We start from the raw sequence: 24352 nt of genomic DNA on the forward strand, positions 1-24352 counted from the left end.
TTTCAATAGTTTGAAAGACGAAATCCCTTCAAGCTGGAAATCTTGACGCCATTGAAAGATATGGTCTTGAGATTCAACATGGTAGTAGTCCGAAAAAGAAGATACGAAAAAGCAGTCTGAAAAAGCAGAACTGAAAAAATAGGCTGAAAAAGCAGTCCAAAAAAAGCAGTTCAAAAAAGTGGATTCGAAAAAGCAGTTTGAAAAAGCAAATCGGAAAAGCAAAGCAGAAAGGGCAGCATTGAAGAAAATTATTACAGCCATCTACAACCAGGTTCCTTTGTTAGTATTGTTTTTTAGGGTGTTATAAGTTTTAGCTGTAAGTGTGCATTATACCAGCATTATCATTTTGGAAGCCATGTAAATGCCGAAAGTCTTGGCCATATTTCATGAGCATTGTATTAGAAAATCCATTGCAATTAAGAAGATAATAGTTGTTGGTGTCATTTAAGCAATTCAATATCATTATTTATTAGCTAGTTAGTTTGCATACCAACTGTTTGTAAAAATGCCAGTTGGCTGTAGGTGTTCATTTCTCATGCTTAGATCATATATATACACTGAATATTTTCAAAATTAGTAGCACACTCATGTTAGGTCATTGTGTAGTCCATTTGGAGTCTTCTAGCACAAGATTCTCATTGATGCAAATTGAAGAAAGAGTCATTTAAAGCTAACTGAAATACTATATCAGTCATATGTTCCTTGCATGTGAATTGTTTGATGAAATTCCTTGAGCTTTCATCAGCAATTTTGAGAGCAGATTTGAGGAGGGTTATTACAGTGGTATCAGAGTGGTTTCCTGCTAGCCTAATTGGGTTATTTCAGATTGAATTCAATTATCAGTATGGCTTTAACAGGAGACAAGGATTTGGAAGAAAGAATGCACAATGTAAAGAAGAAATTAGATTGTCCATTTCAGCGAACAGAGGACCTTCTAAGAACTTTGGAGGAGTTGGAAACTTATTTAGGCAAGTTTGATCAGTCAAGACCCGATGCTATGCAAACAGCTTTATCTCCAGCATTTGGTTCGTTGCTTAAGCCTCGATTATTGAGACATCATGATAAGGTAATAAGACTTACAACTCTCTCTTGCATTAGTGAAATCATGAGGATAATAGCTGGCCTTGATTCTTATGACGATCAAATTATGAAAGAAGTACTTCATGCCATGGTAAAAAGCTTTGAAAAGTTGGACAACATTTGGGACCCTTATTTCACAAAGAGGGCAAGATTACTTGAAGTATTTGCAAGGTGTAGATTTGAAAATATTATGTTGGCAATTGGTTGTATTAGTGACATTCGCAGGATGTTTAATACATTTTGGAATATTATGGACGAGTTTCATCCCAGCAGAGTATTGGCATCAATGCAGTCCATCATGTTCACAATCTTGTTTGAGGGGGAGGATGAAATTTCTAAACTTTTGGCAGAAGACTTATGGTATGTTTGGACAAAAGAGAAGAATTTGTCACCTATGGCATGTACGTGGTTAAAGAGCCTGATTGATAGGCCTAAGGATCGTACCTTCCCTATGATAAGCAAAAACTTGTATGAGGAGTTTAACAGACATGTGGATTCGATACAGGGAGACATTAGCACATCTTCAAGTAATGGTTTATCTGCATCATCTTCATAGGCAGAAGGGGTTAAAGATGTTGTGCAGGTTGAGCCAGTTGTATCAGAAGGTGATATCATAGACACACCAGATTGCGTGATTGACACAGATAGTGATTCCAGTACAGTTGGGCTGGATGAAGTTACTGCAGATGAGGATACTATCATGTTTGAGGATAGTACAGTTGATCAGAAAGTGAGCATTCATGACTTTGCTGAGAAAGAGTACCAGGCACAGATGCTTTGTCACATGAGGTTGAGGCTGGTAGAACTCCGCATGATTTGTCCAGCCAGCTGAAGGTGAGCAAAGATAGTATTGTGACTTCATTATCTCATCATGACAGGATGCGGGATATGATAGAGGATCACATTCGGATGATTTAGTTACAGGGTAGACATAAGGGAGTTCAGGCAAAGTCTTCTTGTGTTGACTTACAGGCGATTAGGGAAGGAATGGGAACGATGAAGTTGAGTTATTTATATCTTCTATCAGATTGTGACCATCTTCTTAGCCTTGTCGGAGACTATTCAGATGCCTTGAGGAGAAAGGAGGAGGAAGTTGACAAGCTTTCTCGCGAGCTTGAGGACACTCGAGCTTCTTTAGTGAATATTCCCTTGGCATTACAGGACTAGGAGAGACATGGGGATAAGAATGGCATGGAATTGAGTTTAGTTTCATCTTGCACTCCTGATACTCAACTTTTTGCGGCAGGCAGATTATATGTGGTCGTTCATAATGTTGCGAGTTCATCTTGCATTCACATCCAGGATACAGGGACAATGTCAGACAGGTATGTGGAGTTAGTTGGTATTGGTCATATTACTCAGGTGAGGAGTTTGCTTGAGTTACCAGCTGATTCTAGTTTACGGATATGGACTCGAGATTGTTACATTGGCGTTTGGGATTCAGTTGATTGGAGATCTTTAATACTTTTTGGTAGTAGTGATTGTTTGGGTGCTAGCATGGATTTGATTAGCAGATTGCACAGTGTTGTCTTTTCTTGTGCCAACAGCTTGTCTGATGTTGGCATTAGTTTTTATACACCGGTGTTGGGCTTTGTTCATATATCCAGTCGACCATTCTTGCTGGAATGTGTTGATGATCTTTCATATTTGGAAGTGTGTACAGATGAGTCCCAGGATCATATTGGCATTGATGACATCGAGGAGGATGCACTGGACAGTTTTGAAGACTTAGTTTCCTTGATAGTTTCTTTTGGTACAGAGGAGTTGGACAACAGTGCTACAGACTTTGATACTCCGTATGTTGATATGAGCTTTGGAGTTGATTTGCAGGATATAGATGGTAATACTCTAGTGACTAGTAACTTTGAGGATACTCCTTTAGATAGTGCGTCAGAGGAGGTTTGTAGGAGACAGTCTAGCCAGTGCCATCATGTGTCTAGTCAGTTGAGAGTTAGTGAGCGAGACATTTCTATCGCTTTCCAGCATTTTGACGTTGCTCATCAGTTGTTAGCAGTTTATGGATGGGGTTTTCCTACTAGGGATGAGCAGGGAGGTAGTTATCTTTCCTTGACAGAGATCCACTCTTTATGGGAGGCTATTCGGATTCTGAGACAGAATTATATGCAGTTGGTAGCCGACAGAGATTATCTTATGGAGTGGGGGAGTACAGCATACAAAGCATTATTGGCCAAGGAAGATGAGGTGAGTGAGCTTACTCAGCAGCTTGAGGTGACTTCTGAGATTCTTGAGAGTACACAGTTGGCTTTCAAGGAGTCATAGTTTCATTTGGCTAAGGTGACCATGGAGTTAGAGTGACTGCAGTCTTTACCAGATTTTGTACAGTGACAAGCTAAAGTGTTTGGTTATCTGCGGATGTCCATGTTCGAGGTTGATAGAGGTAGTGGAGATGAGGATATATCTGTCCACGACACTAGTATTGGCATATTTGGTCCATTTCCACTGGAGGCAAGTTCGACTGAGTTGGGCGCTGTAGCTGAGCATTGTGATATGTTTGACTTGGAGGGCATAGAGACTAGTGATGTTGTTGTTGATTCTACTCTCTTGGCTATATCATCCTCTGACTTAGCTGATGATCAATCACAGTTGGTTGTATCACGTCTGCAGGATGAGTCTTTGACTGGGATTGGTTTTTTTTACCGACATTATATTGTAGGATATGTTCATCGGTTTGCTTTTGATCCATGTGTTGAGGAGTTGATGGCAAACAGGTTTGGTCTGGGCTCTCGTTTTTGCTATCTACCGTGTAATGACTATTCACCATCAGCAGTGCATGGGTGTTATGGTTATGAGACAGTGACCGGTGATCTGTAGAGTTGTGTTAATTGCAGTGGGTGTGCAGTTTGTGGATTCTCTGTATTTGGTGCAGTTTCATGTGGGAGTATTCATCGTTGTTGCAGAATTGTATTGTACATTCCACATAGGCTAGTTGGATGTGTTGATGGTATTTACTATGTTGACAGTTTGGGTTATCTACTCTATTTGGGTTCTGATATTTCGAGAGCTTGTTTCTCATGGGTTACTGACTTTGGAGTTTGGGTGAGTTGTATTCGCCAATTTGATTATGGATTCCTCTTGGTTAATTTTCAGAGGTTGTTGCAGGAGCCTATGTTGACTGATAGCAGTATAGTTCATGACTACATTTGGGATCCAGGTGGATTGATTGGGTTGTTGTTCGACCATTGCTTGGGGACAAGCAATTTTGGGAAGGGCGGACTGTAATGTCCCCTTTTTAGCATTCATAGCATGATGTTGTCGTTAGCCTATTTCCCCACAGTCCCGTAGGCTAACCAGGACATTAAAGGGACTTAGAAGCCATTTGGCCTAGATAGTTTCAGTTGCAGGTCTTTCTGAGGGGTTTTGAGGCAACTTTGGGCATACTTACTATTTATAGTAAGTCATCTTGGGCTTGGGCGGACATCCAGTGGTAATGGTATGTCGATGGTAATTGTTTAAAATTGACAAGAAGACTTGTTTATCACTGATAAAATTTGTTATGCATTGATAAAACTATTTTATAAAGTTAAATTTAAATATTTAACTTTATTAATGCATAGACTATAGTTTGTGAGAAATATTTAAATTAAAAGAGTCCCCTTTATTTTATAACACATTGGAGACATAAGTTACATAAAGGGAGTTATGTTTTATCCCACATTGAGAAAACGAAGGATGGAGCCGTTGTAAGAACACTATAAAAGAAATGGAAGAGCTTCTTTTAAGTATGCTTGGAAAATATCAAAGAAATTGGAAATTTTTTTGGAGATTATGTCTCAATAGTTTGAAAGACGAAATCCCTTCAAGCTGGAAATCTTGACGCCATTGAAAGATATGGTCTTGAGATTCAACATGGTAGCAGTCCGAAAAAGCAGATACGAAAAAGCAGTCGGAAAAAGTAGAACCGAAAAAGTAGGCTGAAAAAACAGTCCGAAAAAAGCAGCTCAAAAAAGCAGATTTGAAAAAGCAAATCGGAAAAGCAAAGCAAAAGGAGCAGCATTGAAGAAAATTATTACAGCCATCTACAAACAGGTTCTTTTGTTAGTATTGTTTTTTAGGGTGTTATAAGTTTCAGCTGTAAGTGTGCATTATACCAGCATTATCATTTTGTAAGCCATGTAAATGCCGAAAGTCTTGGCCATATTTCATGAGCATTGTATTAGAAGATTCATTGCAATTAAGAAGATAATAGTTGCTGGTGTTATTTAAGCAATTCAATATCATTATTTATCAGCTAGTTAGTTTGCATGCCAACTGTTTGTAAAAATGCCAGTTGGCTGTAGGTGTTCATTTCTCATGCTTAGATCATATATATACACTGAATATTGTCAAAATTAGTAGCACACTCATGTTAGGTCATTGTGTAGTCCATTTGGAGTCTTCTAGCACAAGATTCTCATTGATGCAAATTGAAGAAAGAGTCATTTAAAGCCAGCTGAAATACTATATCAGTCATACGTCCCTTGCATGTGAATTGTTTGATGAAATTCCTTGAGCTTTCATCAGCAATTTTGAGAGCAAATTTGAGGAGGGTCATTACAATGAATCTCGATCGTGCATCTGTTGATAGTTTTTATTTTCCCAATCGCGAATCACAGGAACTCTGCTTGATTTTTCCCCATGTAGAAATCAATGTATTTGTAGAAGGCAGGTCTGAGATTTCGTTGCACACCAGTCTGAGCAGGTGCAAATCAAATGTCTGCAAAAAAGGCCATTCTCGACTCTATAGGTTCACAACGGAGGAAGCAATACTCTGCGACAAATCTTCTTCACATAGGCTATATCCTTCATCGTACACCTATTACAAATAGTTGAAATGTTGTAAGTTATATTAATAGTAATCGGATAAAAAAAATCTTAACGGAAGACCCAAGCAAAAGGTGTTTGAAGACTCAATAATTTATGATCTTTAACTTTTGATAATTCCCTCATCACCATATTCTTACAACTATGCTTATTATCCTGCAAGATGTAGATTTGTTTCGACATTAGATACAATCATTTTAACATACGCTGCTTCATGGAATAATTTCGGCTGAACCTGAGACCTCAAACTCAAATCATAGGTAATATACAGAGAAACTAAATGAAAGATACATAAGTAAAATGACTCTAATGAAATACATAGTTTTTCCTGTATACAATCAGGCTTAAAAGGATTGAAACGTCACAGTTCATGAAAGAAAACTGCAGAAAATATCGCTGACTTCCTACATCCGTTGAGTGCCAACGAAAGACCACTACCCGTAAACTTCCTTCATCGCCTTAACAAGCTCTCCTATGGATAGTGGTTAGGAAACGTCCAGTGATTTATCCCATGACACAATCTCCAAACTTGAGTTCAGTTCATGTGACTCAGCATAACACTTTCTTGGAACAAAAAGCTTGGAAGTTGCATCTTAATTGTCTAATTCCGCATTTGCTTCTGCAACAGATGTTAGAGACTCTGGGATAAACAAGCTGTTCCTTTTGTAGATTCCAGCAGATGAAATACGCAAATAAGGAGAACAATATCTATCTAAACCGCTGATACTATGTGTTCTATGAATATTTGATTGCTTCTTGGGCCATAGCTTCGTGGACACACTTCCTGTTTAATCTTCTCATATCCGGAAAATCCATCAACATTAAACACTCACTGAGACTCTTAAAATGAACTTTGGTTTGATTATGATAAATTCAGTTTTCTGAACCTTGACTTCAATGTTGTCAGGTTCATTATGCGATGGTCTGAGATCAAATGAATGCTAAAACTATGTGAGCATCTCAAATTGCCCTTCGGATTATTGGATTCTGAAAAAACTTTATCTTGCTTGTGCTTGACCAAATGCCACTCGTCCAGTACTAGAAGTATTTCAATATCTAGTCTCGTTGCTTCAGACACTTGCCGTGTCTCATAAAAAAGGTACAACTTCTTGTTGTTTACCGCATAGATTAATTAAGAAATGCACATAGACAATGAACAACAGGACTCTTTAGATTATTCGCATATGCTAGAACATTACATTATGCTTGATAAGATGATGATTACAATGATTCCAAACGGAGATATAAATACTATCCGAAGAACCTTCTCGAAGGTATCCGTCGGCCACATACAACATGTCAACTACAATAATAGAACCTTCTGGATACCTCCCGATGCAGATACATGTTGGCCTTAGGGCATACCTCTCGATACCCTACGATTACATCCTGTTACCCCGACGGGTACATCCTGTTACCTTGACACATATATCTTGTTACCCCGACAGGTACATCCCGTTACCTCGACGGGTACATCCTGTTACCTTGACACCTACGTCCCGTTACCTCGACGGGTACATCCCGTTACCTTGACACATACATCCTGTTACCCCGACAGGTACATCCCATTACCTTATTTCCTGCCGACATCATCCCCCCCAAAAAAGAAAAGTCATCTCCCAACAACTAGAGAACAGAAAACCCAACCATTAACTACATTATTCCATAAAGAAAAAAGAACATAGATTTATACATCATGAAGCCGAAGGTGGAGTCTCTGACTGTGAAGACCGGCTGCGTCGAAGCTGATAGACCTGTTCTGTGCATATCTGCAAATCAGCTCTAATCTGTGAGTTCTCCTCCACCATCTCCTTTAGCATCAAAGCAACCTCCTGACACTCAACTTCCTTCTAATCGTGAGCTTGCTGCGCTGAGTCCTTCTCCTGAAGTGTTGTTGCCAACCGCTGCTCGGTGGTTGCTAATTATTGGTCCACTGTGGCTAACTGCTGTTCTGTTTGCTGTTTCCCGCATGCACTCTCCTGGAGCTGTGCTAACAGGCTGTCCGCTCTGCTTCCCACGCAATCTGCTAGGTGGTAAGTCGATCGGCCATCTCCTCTCGAGCCTTCTCTGTCGTCTCCCGAGCCTTTTGTCCAGCCTCTGCCCTTCGCCGCTCTGTCAGCATCAACTCTGCTATGGACTTGCTCTGCTCTGCAATGACAGCCAGGCGAGAATGAATTTCTGTGTCCTCCTCTGCTAGTAGAGGGTCTGACACCTGCGTTCCTGTAGCCACTTTCTCGGTTACCGCTACACTCTGATCCTCCACCTCTAGTGATGTCAGTGTCTCGACTATCTCGCTGTTGGACCAATTGGCCTCGAAGGGCATGTGCTCTCTCATGGGAGACTGAATAGAATGGCTTCTGGTGATAAGGGCAAGTAGTTGGCATCTCAGGTACTTAGTCGCCCAACTTGCTACGCTTGTTGCTGGCACCTGGGGTGCCGCTTCAAGAATATTGGAATGAGCACCCTGATCCTCACCCAACAGAGTGTCTGCTACGGTGACTACCGCATCTGACCCAATCACCTCCAGCCGAACCTGCTCCTACGTGCCTCCCTTACTAACTCCTTCCTCTGTCACTAGCTCCGCCACAGGAAGTGATTGAGCCAAACCCTCTACTACAGGTATGGGAGCTGCTTCTTGAACTGTTGGTTGCGTACCCATAGTCGTGGCCACTGGTGATATAGTCCGCTGGCTTACTGAAGGCTGTACAGGTGCTGCTACTGGCCGTGATGTAGGGTGTAGAGTGACCGGGGTCATCACCACTAGAAGCCGAAACTGATCGAACCCTGGAATGTGAACATCCGCCATGGTGTGTGTGTGGTGCTGGAATTAGCGGAGCTGAAGTAGTAGTCACCGGTGTAGCGGTCAACTGGCGTGGAAAGCGAAGTGGGACTGCTGAAACTATGCTACCCTCCTCATCTTCTGCCTCCTCCTCCTGTTCCACCTCCATACCCTCAGAGTCGTCATCCTCATCGCAAGATGTGTCGTGACAGCCACTATCTGTATTACTCAATTCCTCCATCTCTTGCCGTGTCCTCTTCTGGCCCTCGCTCTTCTGACCTGCAGGTGAATCCAAATGCTTCCATTGCATTACCGGAGGCTCGCCAGGTGTTGTTGGACTTGGCTTAACTCCAGCTGCTCATGGGGTATCGTCCTAGCCGTAGCTTTGAGAAAGAGTCCAATGGCGTAATGCGGCATATGGAATGTTTTGTGCTGCAGGGTCATGAACTCCTCCATGCGCGTGGCTAACAATGAAGCCCAGTCATACACTTTCCCGTTCATGATTCCTTTCATCATACTGACCAATGGAAAAGAGATGTCGGATGCCCTACTGGATCTTGTAAGCTTGATTTTCACCACATCCATCAAACATTTCCAATGTCCTTCGCGAATATCAAACTTTCGCAACCCTCTTTTCTTTGAAGTGTCCATGAGGGTATCAATGTGTTGTTGTACCTCATCTTTACACACCATCCGTATTAGCTACATCTTAGTCTCCTTACTCATCTTTTTGGGTTTACCATCAATCTTGGTTCCACCTTGCGCCGCTCTTGGTATACCAAATACTCTCGTAAAATCAGTTGGCCAAAAAGATACCACAATGTCATACCCCAGATATGGAATTGAGCATTTTCGAGAATACCTGTCATAAGCCTCAATCATTGGTTGCAAGACGCCCTCAAAATCCCTGATACAAAAAAGTGGCATCCGGATAGCCCACTCCACCTGTGCCTTCCTGATGCTTGCTTTAACCAGGTGAGTATCTGGATGTTCATCCCACCATTTCCGACAATTCCAACCATTCAATCCTTCCCAGACTACTGTCCTTGGCATTGTCTGGACCTCCGGCTGATTTTGTACTTTTGCCTTGTGCTTGCTTTTGTCCATTCCTCGCAATCGTGCGTGAGAGGGTCTTGCCTGCACATCTTTATTCATGGCTGAATTCTGTTCAAGGTGTTTCCTCCAAGCTCTCTTACTGGCTGATCGCATACTATGCCTTTTGCTAAAAAGAAAGTCGTTAATTCAGTTACCTGTCCGTACAACTTGCGAAAATTCCCTTCTTAATGTGAGTGCGGATGCTTATTATCCTTTCCTTCATGTGCCCGCTGTACAGCCGTACGGATTCCCTTATTTTACAGGTATCTCCTGCTGATCGAAAATTGCTTACTTTTTAATCTAGTTTTGTTTCCCTCTAATACAGTGTTGTGATTTGACGCTCAATACCTCTTGTTGCGACTGCCATCTCCCGCTTGCTTGTACAGAGTGCCTCTTTAGCCGTGGGTTTCTTCCTGATTGTTCTTTAGAGACTAAGAAAGCACAAGCTGATGCCGACAAAACCTGCTGATCAAAACGTATAAATTTTATCTGTGGCGAAGATCAGTCCAAAGATCTGGAGGCTGATTCTTGTTATAAATCACAGCTACAATAGCTCTGCATAAATGCAAAGCACGACAGCATAGACGATGAGGTGATGTGTTCTGCCTGCGTTACTATTGATGGGGAACTTAGTGCTGTGTTGGGGCAATCCTACAATCCTTATTTTTGTTGTTTTTCTTTGTTTACAACGTGTCTCTAAACCTCCCTGCCTTTTCCCATGTGAAGAAAGATTAACGGTAGTCATGTTAAATTCGACGCCAAATCCAGTATCGTGCCCGCATAGGATCCACTTTCTTGACGCCTTCCTCTGCAATGTCTCTCTTACGCCTTTGTAGAAGTCCTCACACCATCACTTCATGTTTACCCAGCTTTGAAAGAAAATGTGTGTGAAAAAATCATGCCGCCTGATGCAAAAGAAAGGATCTGTGCAACTATATCATCAATTTCGCCCTAAGAGCACTGTAACTCTTGCTGCGTGTGCTCTCCAATCAAAACCTTCAAAGCAATACCTCCAACATATAGTCCAAATGGCTTCCAAATGACCACTAACAACGCTCAACAAGCACAGAAATGGATATGTCAGCAGGATAGGCAGCCGTGGGTATGCAGAGTGGAGCGTGACTGGAACAATGTTTGCTATTAGCCTCAGCAGTTGGAAAATGAAAATTTCCTTCAATAATAATGCCCCGTTTTTTCATCCCTTCGCTACATTCTACCTTCTCACAAGGCATCATATGTGCCAAGTCCGTACGGTAACATGAGCTGAGTCTTTCGTATGGCGAGTGCCGTACAATGGTTTTTTTTTTTTTCAATTTTTTTTTCTTTTTTAAAAATTTTTTTAAAATTTTTTTTTTAACAGATAGATATATACAATTTCTTGCTGACAGTTTTGGATGGCGAAGGCTTACCCCACGTGCGATAAATTTTTAACTTGCACTCGTTGATCGTGTCCAGAACTTCCTGTCCATCGATCATCCACAACATGATCGCTCCGTTGTCGCCTACCTCCCGGATCAGATATGGCCCGACCCACTTAACCTTGAACTTGCCTTGCTTGATCTCATTTCGGCCATCATACTTTAACACCCACTGTCCAGGTTGAAACTTGCTCAATTTCAAGTGCTTATCGTGCCACGCTTTCCGCCTATTCTGTGTTTCCTCAGTCGCCCACTGTGCTCATAATCGCTTCTCTGCTAGCCTGTTTAGTTTGTACAGCCGCTCCCTTAAACTTTCCATGTCGCCCAACTTGTTTTCCAATGCTATCCTAAGGCTCAGAATCATAAATTCTGCTGGTGCTACGGCCTCCTGTCCGAACATCAATTGAAACGGCGTGTGCCCCGTTGTGACTTTATATGTTGTGCGGTAACCCCAAAGTGCGGAGGGTAATTTGTCCTCCCAGTCCTCGCCTTCGATCACGCAGGATTTGTATATAATCAACACCAGAACTTTATTAGTAGCCTCGGCCTGTCCGTTTGCTTTTGGGTAGTACGGGCTTCATAATGAATGATAAATTTTGAACTCCGTGGTGAGCAGGCGGATAACATGATTTACAAAATGTCCTCCTCTATCACTTGTTAACTGCAATGGGATCCCATACCTAGTAATAATTTGTTCATAAATAAACTTTGCTGTACTTACCGTTGAGTTGTCTGGTAGTGCGTGTGCCTCCACCCATTTAGTCAAGTACTCCGTCGCAACGACAATGTAATGGCACCTTTTGGTTCTGCTCGTCTTCAGAGGTCCTATGAAGTCCAAAGCCCACCGTTCAAAGAGCTCCTGAGCATGAGAAGGATTCAGAGGCATGAAGTCTCTCTTCAAAGGTTTCTCGGCTCGCTGACATGTATCGCATGCAACGACCCATTCCCTAGCATCATTGTATACTGTTGGCCACCATAGCCCTGCCAGAAGTATCTTTTCTGCAGTTGTGTCCGATCCCATGTGTCCTCCTGGTGGTCCTTTATGCGCTTCCTTCAGTACTCGTGGGATTTCTTCCTCGAGGACACAACGCCTCAGGATCTGATCAAGTCCCATTTTATACAACAGTCCATTAATCATCTGAAATGTTCTGCTTCATATCACTAACTTCCATCTTTCATTCGGTGGCATGTTACTTGGAAACTGTCCCATCGACAAGTACTCGCCGATGCTTGTGTACCACTTTGGTAGTGCAGCAATCTGAAACAACTGTGCATCAGGAAAGTCATCATTCACACCGTCTGTCGGTTCTCCTATTCTGATACGTGATAGATGATCCGCGCTTACGTGTTTCTTCCCTGGCCGTACGATGATCTTGAAGGTAAACTCCTACAACAGGAGTAACCATTGGCTAATCCTTCCTTGGATGACTGGTTTGTTGATCATATACAACAGGGCTTGATGGTTAACATAGAACACGAACGGAGTAGCCAACAAGTAATGTCGGAATTTTTGCACAGCATAGACCATCCCCAATGCTTCCCATTCGGTCGTACTATAATTTTGTTCAGCTTTTTATAGCAACTTACTGGCAACGTAGATCGGGTGATCCAACTCGTGGCTTCTTGTTTGTGCGAGAGTTGCTCCGATCGCATAGTTTGATGCATCAACATGTACATGAAACTCCTTATTCCAATCTGGGTATGCCAAAATAGGTGTTGTAGCTAGTCGTACTTTGAGACCTTCAAATGCTTCATCCTGTTCCCTCTCCCATCTGAACGATTTTGTGTTGCAAGTTAACCTATCCAACGGATATGCTACCTTGGCAAATTTTTTGATGAAACGCCTGTAATAACCTATATGCCCAAGGAAAGATTTTACCTCTGTCACTTTGGTGGACGGCTACATCTCCAATATGACTCGCACTTTGTCCGGATCTGTCTTCAGTCCCTCCTTACAGACTATGTGTCCTAGCAACCTTCCCTGCAGAACCATAAATCTGCACTTCTTCGGGTTCAGGGCCAGGCGCGCACGTCGGCACCTTTCCATACACTCGCCCAATGCTGCTAGATGTTTGTCCTCCGCACTGAACACCGACCAATCATCCAAAAATGCCTTGAAGTTTTCGACGGACATCTTATAAAAAATGTGTAGTATGATCCGCTGAAATGTCGCAAGCGCATTGCACAAACCGAACGGCATCCGATTATAGGCATACACCCCATCTTCTACGACAAATGTCGTCTTCAGCTTATCCTCCTCTGCAATTGAAATCTGATTGTAGCCAGAAAAACCATCCATAAATGAGTAGATCTCGTGTCCCGCTACCTCCTCTAGGATGCTGTTCGTGAATGGGATCGGGAACGGATCCTTGATGGTGACTGCATTCAGGCATCTGAAATCGACACATTCGGATCTGAGTGGAGTCCTTCTTCAGTGAGATCACTATCGGGGATACCCATTCACTGGTCTGCACCTTGAAAATAATGCTGGCCTCTAACATCCGATTGATTTCCTCCGTAACCCGTGCCGCATAATTTTTGTTCATTCTGTAGGACCGCTTCCGTACAGGTACTGCTCCGATCAACTGAATGCAGTGCACACATAAATCCGGCGGTACTCCTTTCAGGTCCTTGTACGTCCATGCAAACCAAAGTAACGTAAATCGGAATCGTATCGAAATCGGCACGGCCAAATCGAATCGTGAATCGGGGGTGAATCGCTGGTGAATCGGCAAATTTGAAAAAACCCTTTAAATGTAAAGATTTTAACAATTTAAGACTTATTTCATGCACCCTTTATTGAATATAACTTAAAAACACTATAACATCATCAAATAGAATCTAACATACATAAACATGAAACATAAAATCCATCACATACGTAACTATGTTATCATTATGTAGTAAAATGTAAATTTTATGCTGGCTGAAGTAAATAAAAATCAAATGATCATAATGATTCAAATCATAGAATCAGTAAGATGAAATCAGGAAGATCTATAAGACATCAAATCATAAATGTATGTATAAATCTAAGATGAAGATCCATGAAAGTTTGAAACATATGTCTATCAGTGATTTAGTATCACTATCAATATCTATACATTGTAAACAAAATATAAAAACAAGGCTCCAGCTCAAGCCTCATAATCCTCATCATCCTCCTCCTCATCATCTTCTAGCTCTGCTGTAGCCTCAACCTCAGCCTCTGAGTATCCAGTTTGCCTATGAGAAAGGCGTGTAAGGTAGGTCCTAGAGGACTGCCGAGCCATGTCCCCTGCATGGGCAATGGGCTCACGAATAACATCGCTAGGGCCTGCGTCTGTTCGTGCGCGTGCACGTCTACCAATGCCTGAACGTGCTCTAGCTGCCTCCTCTACCTTGGCCACAACCTCAGCCTCTACATCCACCTGGTCAACCCACGAGCGGTCTTCCTCAGTGAAGACTGGGTCCACGGTCTCTGTGATCCACTCTGATTCCGGATCAATCTCCTCCAGAATGATCGGAGAGGAGTCAGCGCCCAAAATCTGTCTGATCCTAAGACGAAGGTTGTAATGAACAAAGACAAGATCATTCAACCTCTGCACTGTCAACCTGTTCCTCCTCTTCGAGTTGATGTGCTCGAACATGGACCAACTGTGCTCACATCCAGAAGTGCTGCTCGGCTGACTCAGAATGCGGATGGCAATTTTTTGAAGGTTTGGGGTTGTGGCCCCAAACATTTGCCACCATCTATCTGAAATAAGGAAAAAACAAAAACAATTAGTCTCATTTACAAATTACAACTCTAAAATTAATGCATTATATAATCAACTTTAAGTTTAGAATCTAGATTCATGAACATTGAATATATTTTTAAATTTTTACCTGGCTGTAGTGTTGTCTGAGCATTTATGGCCATCCTGCCAGAGAAAAGTGGCCCCTCCTTATTGTTGAATTGGTCTAGCTCAACAATCGCAGCAGCACTATTTTCATTGCTACTCAATCTCTGAATCATTGTGTATAAGCCAGTGAGAACCTTCGCATCCGCCTTGAACTCAAGACGGAAACGAAATGCCGGATTCAGATAGTAAGCTGCTGCGTGGATGGGTCGATGGAGCTGATTCTGCCATCTCCTATCGATGATGTCCCAAATAGGGCCATACCTCTCCTGCACTCCTGCATATTGGGCTCTGATGGCCTCCTTGGCCCTATCCATGCCCTCATAAATGTAGCCCATAGAGGGCTTCTCCCCATCAGCAATTCGTAGCAAAGCTACAAGGGGCTTAGTTACCTACATATAAAGTAAAACAAAAAATTTGAGTCAAAACTTAAATATAAAATAATATAACTTAAAGTAAAAGCAAAATACTAAATGTTAAATTGCAATAAATTTACCTTAAGGATTTCTCTAGCGGGTTTCCAAAAACCATCGTCATCAAATATGCAATCTGCCACATCTAACCCTACAGTGGTCATAGCATAGGAAGAGCAAATCCACTCCTGCCCAACAAACATGCTCCTCAATCCATCCCTTGATGTCAACAAGGACTGCAAGGTGATGAAATTCGAGGCAAACCTCGTGATACCTGGGCGAGCTAACTCCTTGCCTTTTGTGTACTTCCTCATTGTGCTAAGGACAAATGCATGATTATAAATGAATTTGCATATTTTTTTGCCCTTTCCACACATGACTTGACAAACTCAAGTTTGCCAATTTCCTGCAACATGAGGTCAATGCAGTGCGTCGCACAAGGGGACCAAAATATGGTGGGGTGCCTCTCCATCATAAGTTTACCTACAACAATTTTAAGTCAATTAGAAACTCAAATTTCAAAATTCAAATAAATTTATTTTCAAAACTTGAAAAGTTAAAAGTTTACTTGCTGCAACATAATTTGTTGCATTATCCGTCACCACCTGGATCACATTTTGTTCCCCCACCTCTTCTATAACTTCCTCAATAGCCTCACATAAATATGTGGCATTTTTCAGATGTGCGGAAGCATCAATGGATTTTATGAACATGGTATATCCTACAAGTAACAAAACAACGAATTATAATATTAAATGGATCATTAACGAATTAGCATTCAACAAATCAAAATTTACAATTATGTATGTAGGAAAGTAGAATGATCAATCACCTCCACAGGATACAAGAAAATTGAGGAGTGTTCTATTCCTCCTATCGGTCCAACCGTCAGTCATGATGGTGCAACCCTTTGCAATCCATTCCTTTCGGTTCTCCTCGAGGTCAACCCTCATGTCCTCTACCATCTCATCTAGGAGGTATCTGCTCAACTCAGCCTCAGTTGGGGCTTTAAACCCCAGACTACAAATAGCAATCGCATCTATCATATTCTGCCAATAAGGAGCCCTGTCACAAATAAAAGTTTATATGTCAAAGACTCAAATTATAAAACAAGTAGATATAATTAAAGTTCTATTTTTACTTTTAATTTTAACTTTAAAGAAAACAAAGAAAAAAGAATCAATTAGCTGGCTGCAATAAATGGAATGTTGCAAAAGTACCAAAATTTGCATATCTCCTTTCTGGCAGCATCGTGAATCTCCTTGTTCAAACCCATGCCCTCAAGCATGGGTTGGGAACCAAGAGTAGTGCGGGGCACAAAGTAACTATCCATTCTGTTTTTATGCACTCTAGGCTGCAATAGGTTGGTTTGGGACTCTGTCTCAGTATGTGACCGACTAGCACTAGCACTAGCACTAGCATGAGCAGAAGAACTAGGATAAAAAGGAGGCCTAGAAGAACCCTCTCCAACACAACCTACAGATGCAGAAGTTGATGCAGATGCAGATGTGGATGCGGCTGCGGATGCGGGAACATGGGAGCCAATACCCCTTAACCCTTCAACTTGCATTTTCCTATTTGCTTTGTCTTTTTCAAGTTTTTCTAATGCCATTAAGCAAGTGCGTTTTGCCTCAGGAGTTTGGTGAGTGCAAACTGTAACATCGTGTCTAGGTATAGCAGCAATGTGGAATTTCAATCTATAAATTACAAAACATGCATTTTGTTTGATATTTGGTTCTTCCAGGAAACTCTTCATTATATTTTCAACATTCATCTTTTTTACCCATTGGAATTTGCGAAAAATGAGAGCAAAGGCTGCTGCAATAATTTTTTTTATGTAAAATATCAAAGTTTGAAGCTAATAAAAATTAGAAAACAACAAACCCTAGCTTGCAACTTAGTAAAAATCAATAACATTCAAGATTTACACTAAAATTCTTGAAAACTATAGAAATTTAACAAAAAACGCATAATACACTAAAAATTTAACAAAAAATGCATAATACACTAACATGCAAGAAAAAAATAAGCACTTACCTCTTGCAAATGAGTTGAGGAGTGTTGATATTGGCTCCTTAATGCTCCCAAAGCAATTGATGGGCTCCCCAAATGGCCTGCTGATTTCTTTGGTGCTCTTCCTTCTTGCCGGTTGGAAACCTATGGCTTTTCTTTTCTCTTCTTCTCTCTCACTTTTCCTCTCTTCTACTCATGCTTAACAAATAAAAGGCCCTTTAGGGTTATAACAAAGAGAATAGGTCGAAAACAAAGTGAAAAAAACAAGTGATTTTTAAAAAATTTCAACTTCCCTTTTTACATGCCGCAGGTGATTCATACCCGATTTTTAAAGGCGATTTTGGCGATTTTTACATGAATCGCTTAAATCCCCGATTCAGGCAATTCATGGCCCAGAAATCGGCAATACCGATACACAATGCAAAAAAAATCGCACAGCATGAATCTGGTCGCGGAATCGCCGATTCAGGCAATTTTTGGGCGATTCTTGTTACTATGATGCAAACACATCCTTATACTCTAAAAATATCTTGAATGTTGCTGCCTTTAGTACTGGGTCCCAGTTGTCCCCCACGAGTATGTTCTGTGGTTCAGCGTCGTCTCCCAAATTCATGGTGTGCAACGTGACTTCATTATATTTGATGGGTTCCCCTTCAGTGAACTTATGTGTCGGGGTCACATCGAGTGACGCATCCCCTTCATTTCGGTGAATTCCTTTGGTAATTCGTCAGTATTGTGTTCTTCTATTGTCAGTACGTTGCAGCTCTGAAACAATTCATAGTCCTCTATCTGCTAATGGTGGAGACCATTTACTGAATCCAAATTGTCATCTCCTTCCAGTCGTAGAACTCCCTCCTGATCTGGTTCCATACTCTGCCCCTTTTCATCCTCTTCTCCTTCGGAATTTGGCGATAGGGCTTCTTCCCCGACCATTTGAGTGTGCAAATCGATGACATACTTCCGGCCTTTGCTTTTGAGTGATAAAGTATTTTTCTTCCAATCGTGCTTTGCCTTGGCTTGTATCAGCCACCCCCGACCCAGAATAGCATCGTACCCTTTCTGCCTTAGGGGAATCACGACGAAGTCCAACAGGAATGGTTGTGTTCCAATCGTCACTGGTTGCGCTGTGAGTATTCCCAATGGCTTGATTTCATGTTGATTGGCTGTTAACAATTGGAAGGTAGGTGGCCACAATGTCGGCTGTCCCAACTTTTTCCAAGTATCCTTTGGCAGGACATTGACCCCAGATCCTTCGTCTACGATCATGTCTGTTAGCACAGTTTCAAGAATGCCCATTTCGACAACCGCCGGATAGCGTCCCGATGAAAGAGCTAACAACATCGGGTCTTCTGCACTTGCGCCCCCCTGTTTTTCCTTTTCTCGCTCTACTGGTTGCTTAGCAATCGGGACTATATTCATGAGTGTCCTACGGAGTTGAGGCATAGTGAGCAATAAGTCATTTATCTTGACGGGTACCTCAGCTTGTAATATTTGCTGTACAATGTTTTGTTCTGCGCAGTTTCATACAGAGGTACCAGGTGTGTCCTTCACGTGTGTTGTTTCTCCCTGCGTTGCTCTCTGGATCTTTGTGCAGGCTTCCTCCAGTCTCTTCTTTTCCTCCATCAGATCAGGGTAGAACTTCGCCTGCTTTTGAGTGATAGCTAGAACTTCTTCCTCGTCCGTGTCGACAGTAATCAAGTTTACTCCGGACTTTGGGCACTTAGCATCGTCATGATCGCCAGGGCCACACCATCGGCATAGCAACTTCGGCGTGTTCACCGTTGTACACTCTTAGGCGAAGTGACCCCACAGATTGCATGCGCGGGATTGAACTATTGGCCGGCCATTCGCATCATACTGGATTCGACTTCTCTTGCCATTATTGTTGTTGTTGTTTTGACCGCGCCAATTATTTCTATATCCTCCCGACGTGGCACCTTCTGTACTGTTGTTCCCGCTCCCTGCAGACGCAGATGCTTCCTGTGTCAGGAACACTTGATGCGGTGTTCTTGTTTTCAGATTGAAAGGACATTCTTTTACCGAGTGTCCCATAATCTGGCAGATCTTGCAAAATTGCTCTTTTGGGCAGGATCCCTTCGTATGGCCTTCCTTCTTGCACTCCGTGCACCATAGTTCATTGCCTTTAGTCTCTTTGTTCATGTTCTTGAATTCCTTCATCATCCGAATCATGTCTTTCTGAAGGGCACGAACCTTCTTGCTGCTACCCTCATCATCACTGCTATCTTCTCCTGAAGAGGCGTCGTCATCTGAATCAGATGAACTATTCTTCTTCTTCTTCTTGGTCTTCTGCTCACTTTTCAGGTTCATTGCCCGGTTATATGCTTCAATGTATGTCGATGGTGGCACGTTCTTCATCGTCTTCCGTAGCTTTGGGTGAAGGCCCTCAATGAACCATCGTTTCTGTAACCCGTCAGCTGGCTTATTCTCCATTTTATTGATCAAGTCCTTCAATTTCCTTGTGAAGACTCGGACTGTTTCATTCTTCCCCTGCTTAGTATAGAATATCTCCGCTACAATTTCATTATCGTCGCGCAAGAGTTGAAATTCAGCGATGAACTCCTTTTCAATGTTATCCCAACTGTTTAACTTTTGTGGATCGGTATCAGTAAACCAATCAATTGCAACACCCCGTAGCGTTGTCGGAAATTGCCTCATCCATTCATTTGTATCCCTTATGCCATTGGCCCTCCAAATCGTTTCACAGGTTTTACAATGTCGAATGGGATCAGCTGCTCCATCACCATCAAATTTAGGTAACTTCTCCTTTGGTCCCGCCATCCTCACGCTCACGCTTGGTATTCCGATGCTCACACTTGGTATCCCGACATTCACACTTGGTATCTCGACAACTGTGTTTGGTGAAGAAGGGTCTCCGTTAAGTGAATCTGTTCCTTCTGGAAGTGGATCCTGGACGAAGAGTTCAGTCCACGCTGTATGCTCCTTCGGCACTCTGAGCCGTGCGAGTCGATTCTCTTCCGTCTAGATTGTCTTCCCTCGGCGAACACCAATTCAAAAACTCATCGTGGGCTTCTTCCACCAACTCCACCTGCTGTCGCGTCTCCTCCAACAATGCTTTTGCGCTTCTGCGTCCGTCGGCAGCAATCTTCTGGAATCTCTTTATGCGTTCGGCTTGTTGCGCCAAAATCAGATCGCCATGTGCTGTGTGTATTTCGTCCTTGTCCTTTAGTTTGTTCTTATTCTTGTTCAGCTGATTCGGCATCACTCTTCATTCTCCTGCCTTTCCAGGTCCATTGGGCAACGACGCCAAATGTTTACCACATAGATTAATTAAGAAATGCACACAGACAATGAATAATAGGACTCTTTAGATTATTCGCATATGCCAGAACATTACATTATGCTTGATAAGATGATGATTACAATGATCCCGAAGGGAGATATAAATACTGTCCGAGGAACCTTCTCGAAGGTATCCGTCGGCCACATACAACATGTCAACTACAATAATAGAACCTTCTAGATACATCCTAATGCAGATACATGTCGGCCTTTCGGCATACCTCCCGATACCCTATGATTACATCTCGTTACCTCGACGGGTACATCCCGTTATCCCGACAGGTACATCTTGTTACCTTGACACATACATCCTGTTACCCCGACAAGTACATCCCGTTACCTCGACGGGTACATCCTGTTACCTTGACACCTACATCCCGTTACCCTGATAGGTACATCTCGTTACCTTGACACATACATCCTGTTACCCTAACAGGTACATCCCGTTACCTCGACAGGTACATCTCGTTACTTTATTTCCTGTCGACACCTGCTTATGTCATTTACTTGTATATGTTGCAAAGTGACAACAAAGATCATCAAGATATCAAGAATGGACATTTCATAGTTACTTCTTGCCTGCACCTATCAGGATAAAGTGTATGATCCCAGGATCACATATTTTAACTGAAAACTTCACAGACCTTCCTAATAAGACTATATTCTTAGCTTTAAATCTGCAACTGCTATCATCCGCAGTTTGGTGTGATGAGGAGTAACAAATATCATATATTCTTAGAAATTCTGAAGATGTTTAAAAGCCCATTAATTTGTTGGTGAACACATCACATGACCCTAAAGCCACTTGTATTTCATATTTGTGCAAAGTGCACTCCTTGATGAATTTGCCAAAAATGGGCTCCATCACATGTATTTACAATTTTCTCAAAAAGAATGTAGGGTTTTCTATTTTTTTTTATTAGTTTAAGTTTTTAATTGAATTTTTTAATTTCCTTATTGCAGCAACCTTAACTTTCATTTTTCACAATGTCTAGAAAGGGTGAGGCTTGGAAATATACCCAAGATTTTTCTTGAAGAATAAAACATCAAACAAAATGTATGTTTTGTCAAGACATAAATTATGGTAGCATCTATAGATTCAAATACCATATTGTTGCCATGCCTGAACATGATATTACCGTGTGCACTCAACAAACTGTTGAGGCAAAACGTATTTGCTATTTGGTATTAGAGGCACATGAACAAGAGAAGTTAAATAAGAAAAGACAACTTGAACAGTTTAGCGCTATTGGCTCCCCATGCTCCCGCATTTGCATCGACATGTTGTGTTGGAGAGGGTTCTTCCAGGCCTCTCTTTCATCTTAGTGCTAGTGCCAGTGCTTGTGCTATTGCTATTGCTAGTGCTAGTAGTTCTTATACTTAGGTTGGTCCTATTACATTCAAACCTAGAGTGTAGAACTCTTGATTGGATAGTTACTTTGTGTCATACACTACTCTGGGCGCACAACCCTCGCTTGATAGCATGGGGTTGAACAAGGAGATTCATAGTGTTGCCAATGGACAAATTTACAAATTTTGGTGCTTTTGCAACATTTCATTTATTGTAGCCAGGTAATTCTTTTTTATTTCTTCTCTTTAAGTTTAATGTTAAATTTAATTATTTCTATTTGTTTAATCATAGATTCATATTACATAATGATTTTTCATCTAAATTTCTAAACATAATCTATTTGTGATAGGTTAGATTATTGGCAAGGCATGATAGATGCTGTAACTGTTTGTGATCCGGGGTTTGAAGCCCCTACCGAGGCTGAGTTGTGTGGCTATCTCTTAGATGAAATGGTAGAGGATATGAAGCTTGAGCTATAGGACCACCGAAGGAATGGACTGTAAAGGGTTGTACCATTATGAATGATGGTTGGACAGATAAGAGTCATAAAACACTAATTTTTTTTTGTTTTCTATGGAGGTGATTGATCATTCTATTGTCCTCCATGCATTGTGAAATGTGATTGAATAATTTCAATTTTGATTTGTTAATTTGCTATTTGTTGATAATCCATGATAATGAACTATTTTGCTCTATTGATGCTTCCTTTCATGTCAAAAACACCACATACTTATGTGAGGTTATTGAGGAAGTCATAGCAGAGGTAGGGGAAGAAAATGTTGCACAGGTGGTGATGGATAATGCAGCAAGTTATGTTGCTGGAGGTAAACTTTTAAGTTTTGAGTTTTAACTTATCACTTTTTGAAAATAAATCCATTTGAACTTTTCTAATTCTAACTTCCTTAACATGTGCAAATTTCTAATAAATTTAAAATTGTAGCATGTAAACTTTTGATGGAGAGGCACCCCACATTATTTTGGTTTTCTTGTGTGGCATGTTGCCTTGACCTCTTGTTGGAGGACATTGGTAAACTCGAGTGGGTCAAATCATGCGTAGAAAGGCCCTAAAATATATGTAAGTTTATCTACGATCATGCATTTGTCCTCAGCACAATGAGGAAATACACTAGAGATAGGGAGATAGCTCGTCCTGGCACAAGGTTCGCCTTGAATTTCATCACACTGAAACCCTTGTTGGCATCAAGGGAAGAATTGAGGCACATGTTTGTTTGTTGGTTTTTGGGCACCTACTGTAATGATCCTGAGATTTGTAATGACTCTCCAGCATCGCCTTTCTAAACAAAAAATAATATAATGAACATATTAATTATTTTATATTAGTATGAACTAATATATTATAATTAATGAGAAAGGTGCAATGGATCAAAATAATTAAATACAAACTACTTTAGTTAATAAGTCAGTTCCAACATGGGAATGGCAATGGGATATCCATCCTTTTAAGCCACACTTGGCAAAGCAGAAGGAGAGGTGGATTTTGGAAAAAAAGGAAAGAAGAAAGTAAATTCAAATAGATTGAATTTGAAAATCATTAAGTAATAGGGTTGAATCCTTTCGTTAGTCCCTGACTAGCCTAGTCGATAATCATAGATAGAGATATAAGAAGAAGACAAATTACATTTGTCAATTCCATTGTATTGGGAGGTGAGAACTACAACAAAAGAATCATAACAGAGGTGTCACGCATAGAAAAGAATCTAATCATATTGGCCAAGGCTTGTTCAAAGACCATTGCATTCAACAGAGGTTGTCTCACCTGCATGGTGATGTGTTGACTTGTCGGACAAGGATATATGGCAATGAGTGATGGTAGCAGACATGAGAAATTCTTCACAGGATGTTTGTTCCTCATAACTATTAGAGCATAGAACCGTTTAACACCCACGAAGACGTGATTGTTCATTTGCATTATCATCAATGTTACCAAATGAAGGTGTGACAATATCCAGCAGTAGTTCATTCCCTATGAACAATTGAAACATTCATAGCGATTCCCACATTGGAGATGCTCATAGCAATTTCAGGTGCACATAATATTTTATAAGGTTTTATTTTACAATTTTTTGGTTGTATAAAAATATTTCAATTTCAGATATTCAAATACAAAATCCTATAGGAAATCTATTTGATTTCTGCTGTACTTCCGTCATAAACAATTG

The 24352-nt window shown here is 41.3% G+C and overlaps 2 protein-coding genes across 5 annotated transcripts in view; one reads left to right on the plus strand and one right to left on the minus strand.

Annotated features, from left to right (window-relative positions):
* Positions 1–24352, plus strand: part of ALN (allantoinase) — a 264097-nt gene that overhangs the window by 76136 nt on the left and 163609 nt on the right. The window contains exon 1 of one of the 4 annotated variants that reach the window (XM_089826355.1): positions 19606–22996. The exons of the other annotated variants lie outside the window; for them this stretch is intronic. Coding sequence (XP_089682481.1) covers positions 22966–22996 — 31 coding nt within the window. The 5' untranslated portion in view covers positions 19606–22965. Of the gene's footprint in view, positions 1–19605; positions 22997–24352 lie in introns of those variants that run through there. 4 annotated transcript variants of the gene reach the window in all.
* Positions 12413–15137, minus strand: LOC149562906 (uncharacterized). The gene is made up of 2 exons (XM_089823940.1): positions 15061–15137; positions 12413–14929 (listed from the first exon to the last, which is right to left on the minus strand). Exons 1-2 carry the CDS (start codon positions 15092–15094, stop codon positions 14331–14333), a joined length of 633 nt encoding a protein of 210 aa, XP_089680066.1. The 5' UTR covers positions 15095–15137; the 3' UTR covers positions 12413–14330.

The sequence above is a fragment of the Cupressus sempervirens genome, chromosome 4 (genome assembly GCF_028749045.1).
Source record: "Cupressus sempervirens isolate cs-2001-9-10 chromosome 4, ASM2874904v1, whole genome shotgun sequence".
NCBI lineage: Eukaryota > Viridiplantae > Streptophyta > Pinopsida > Cupressales > Cupressaceae > Cupressus > Cupressus sempervirens.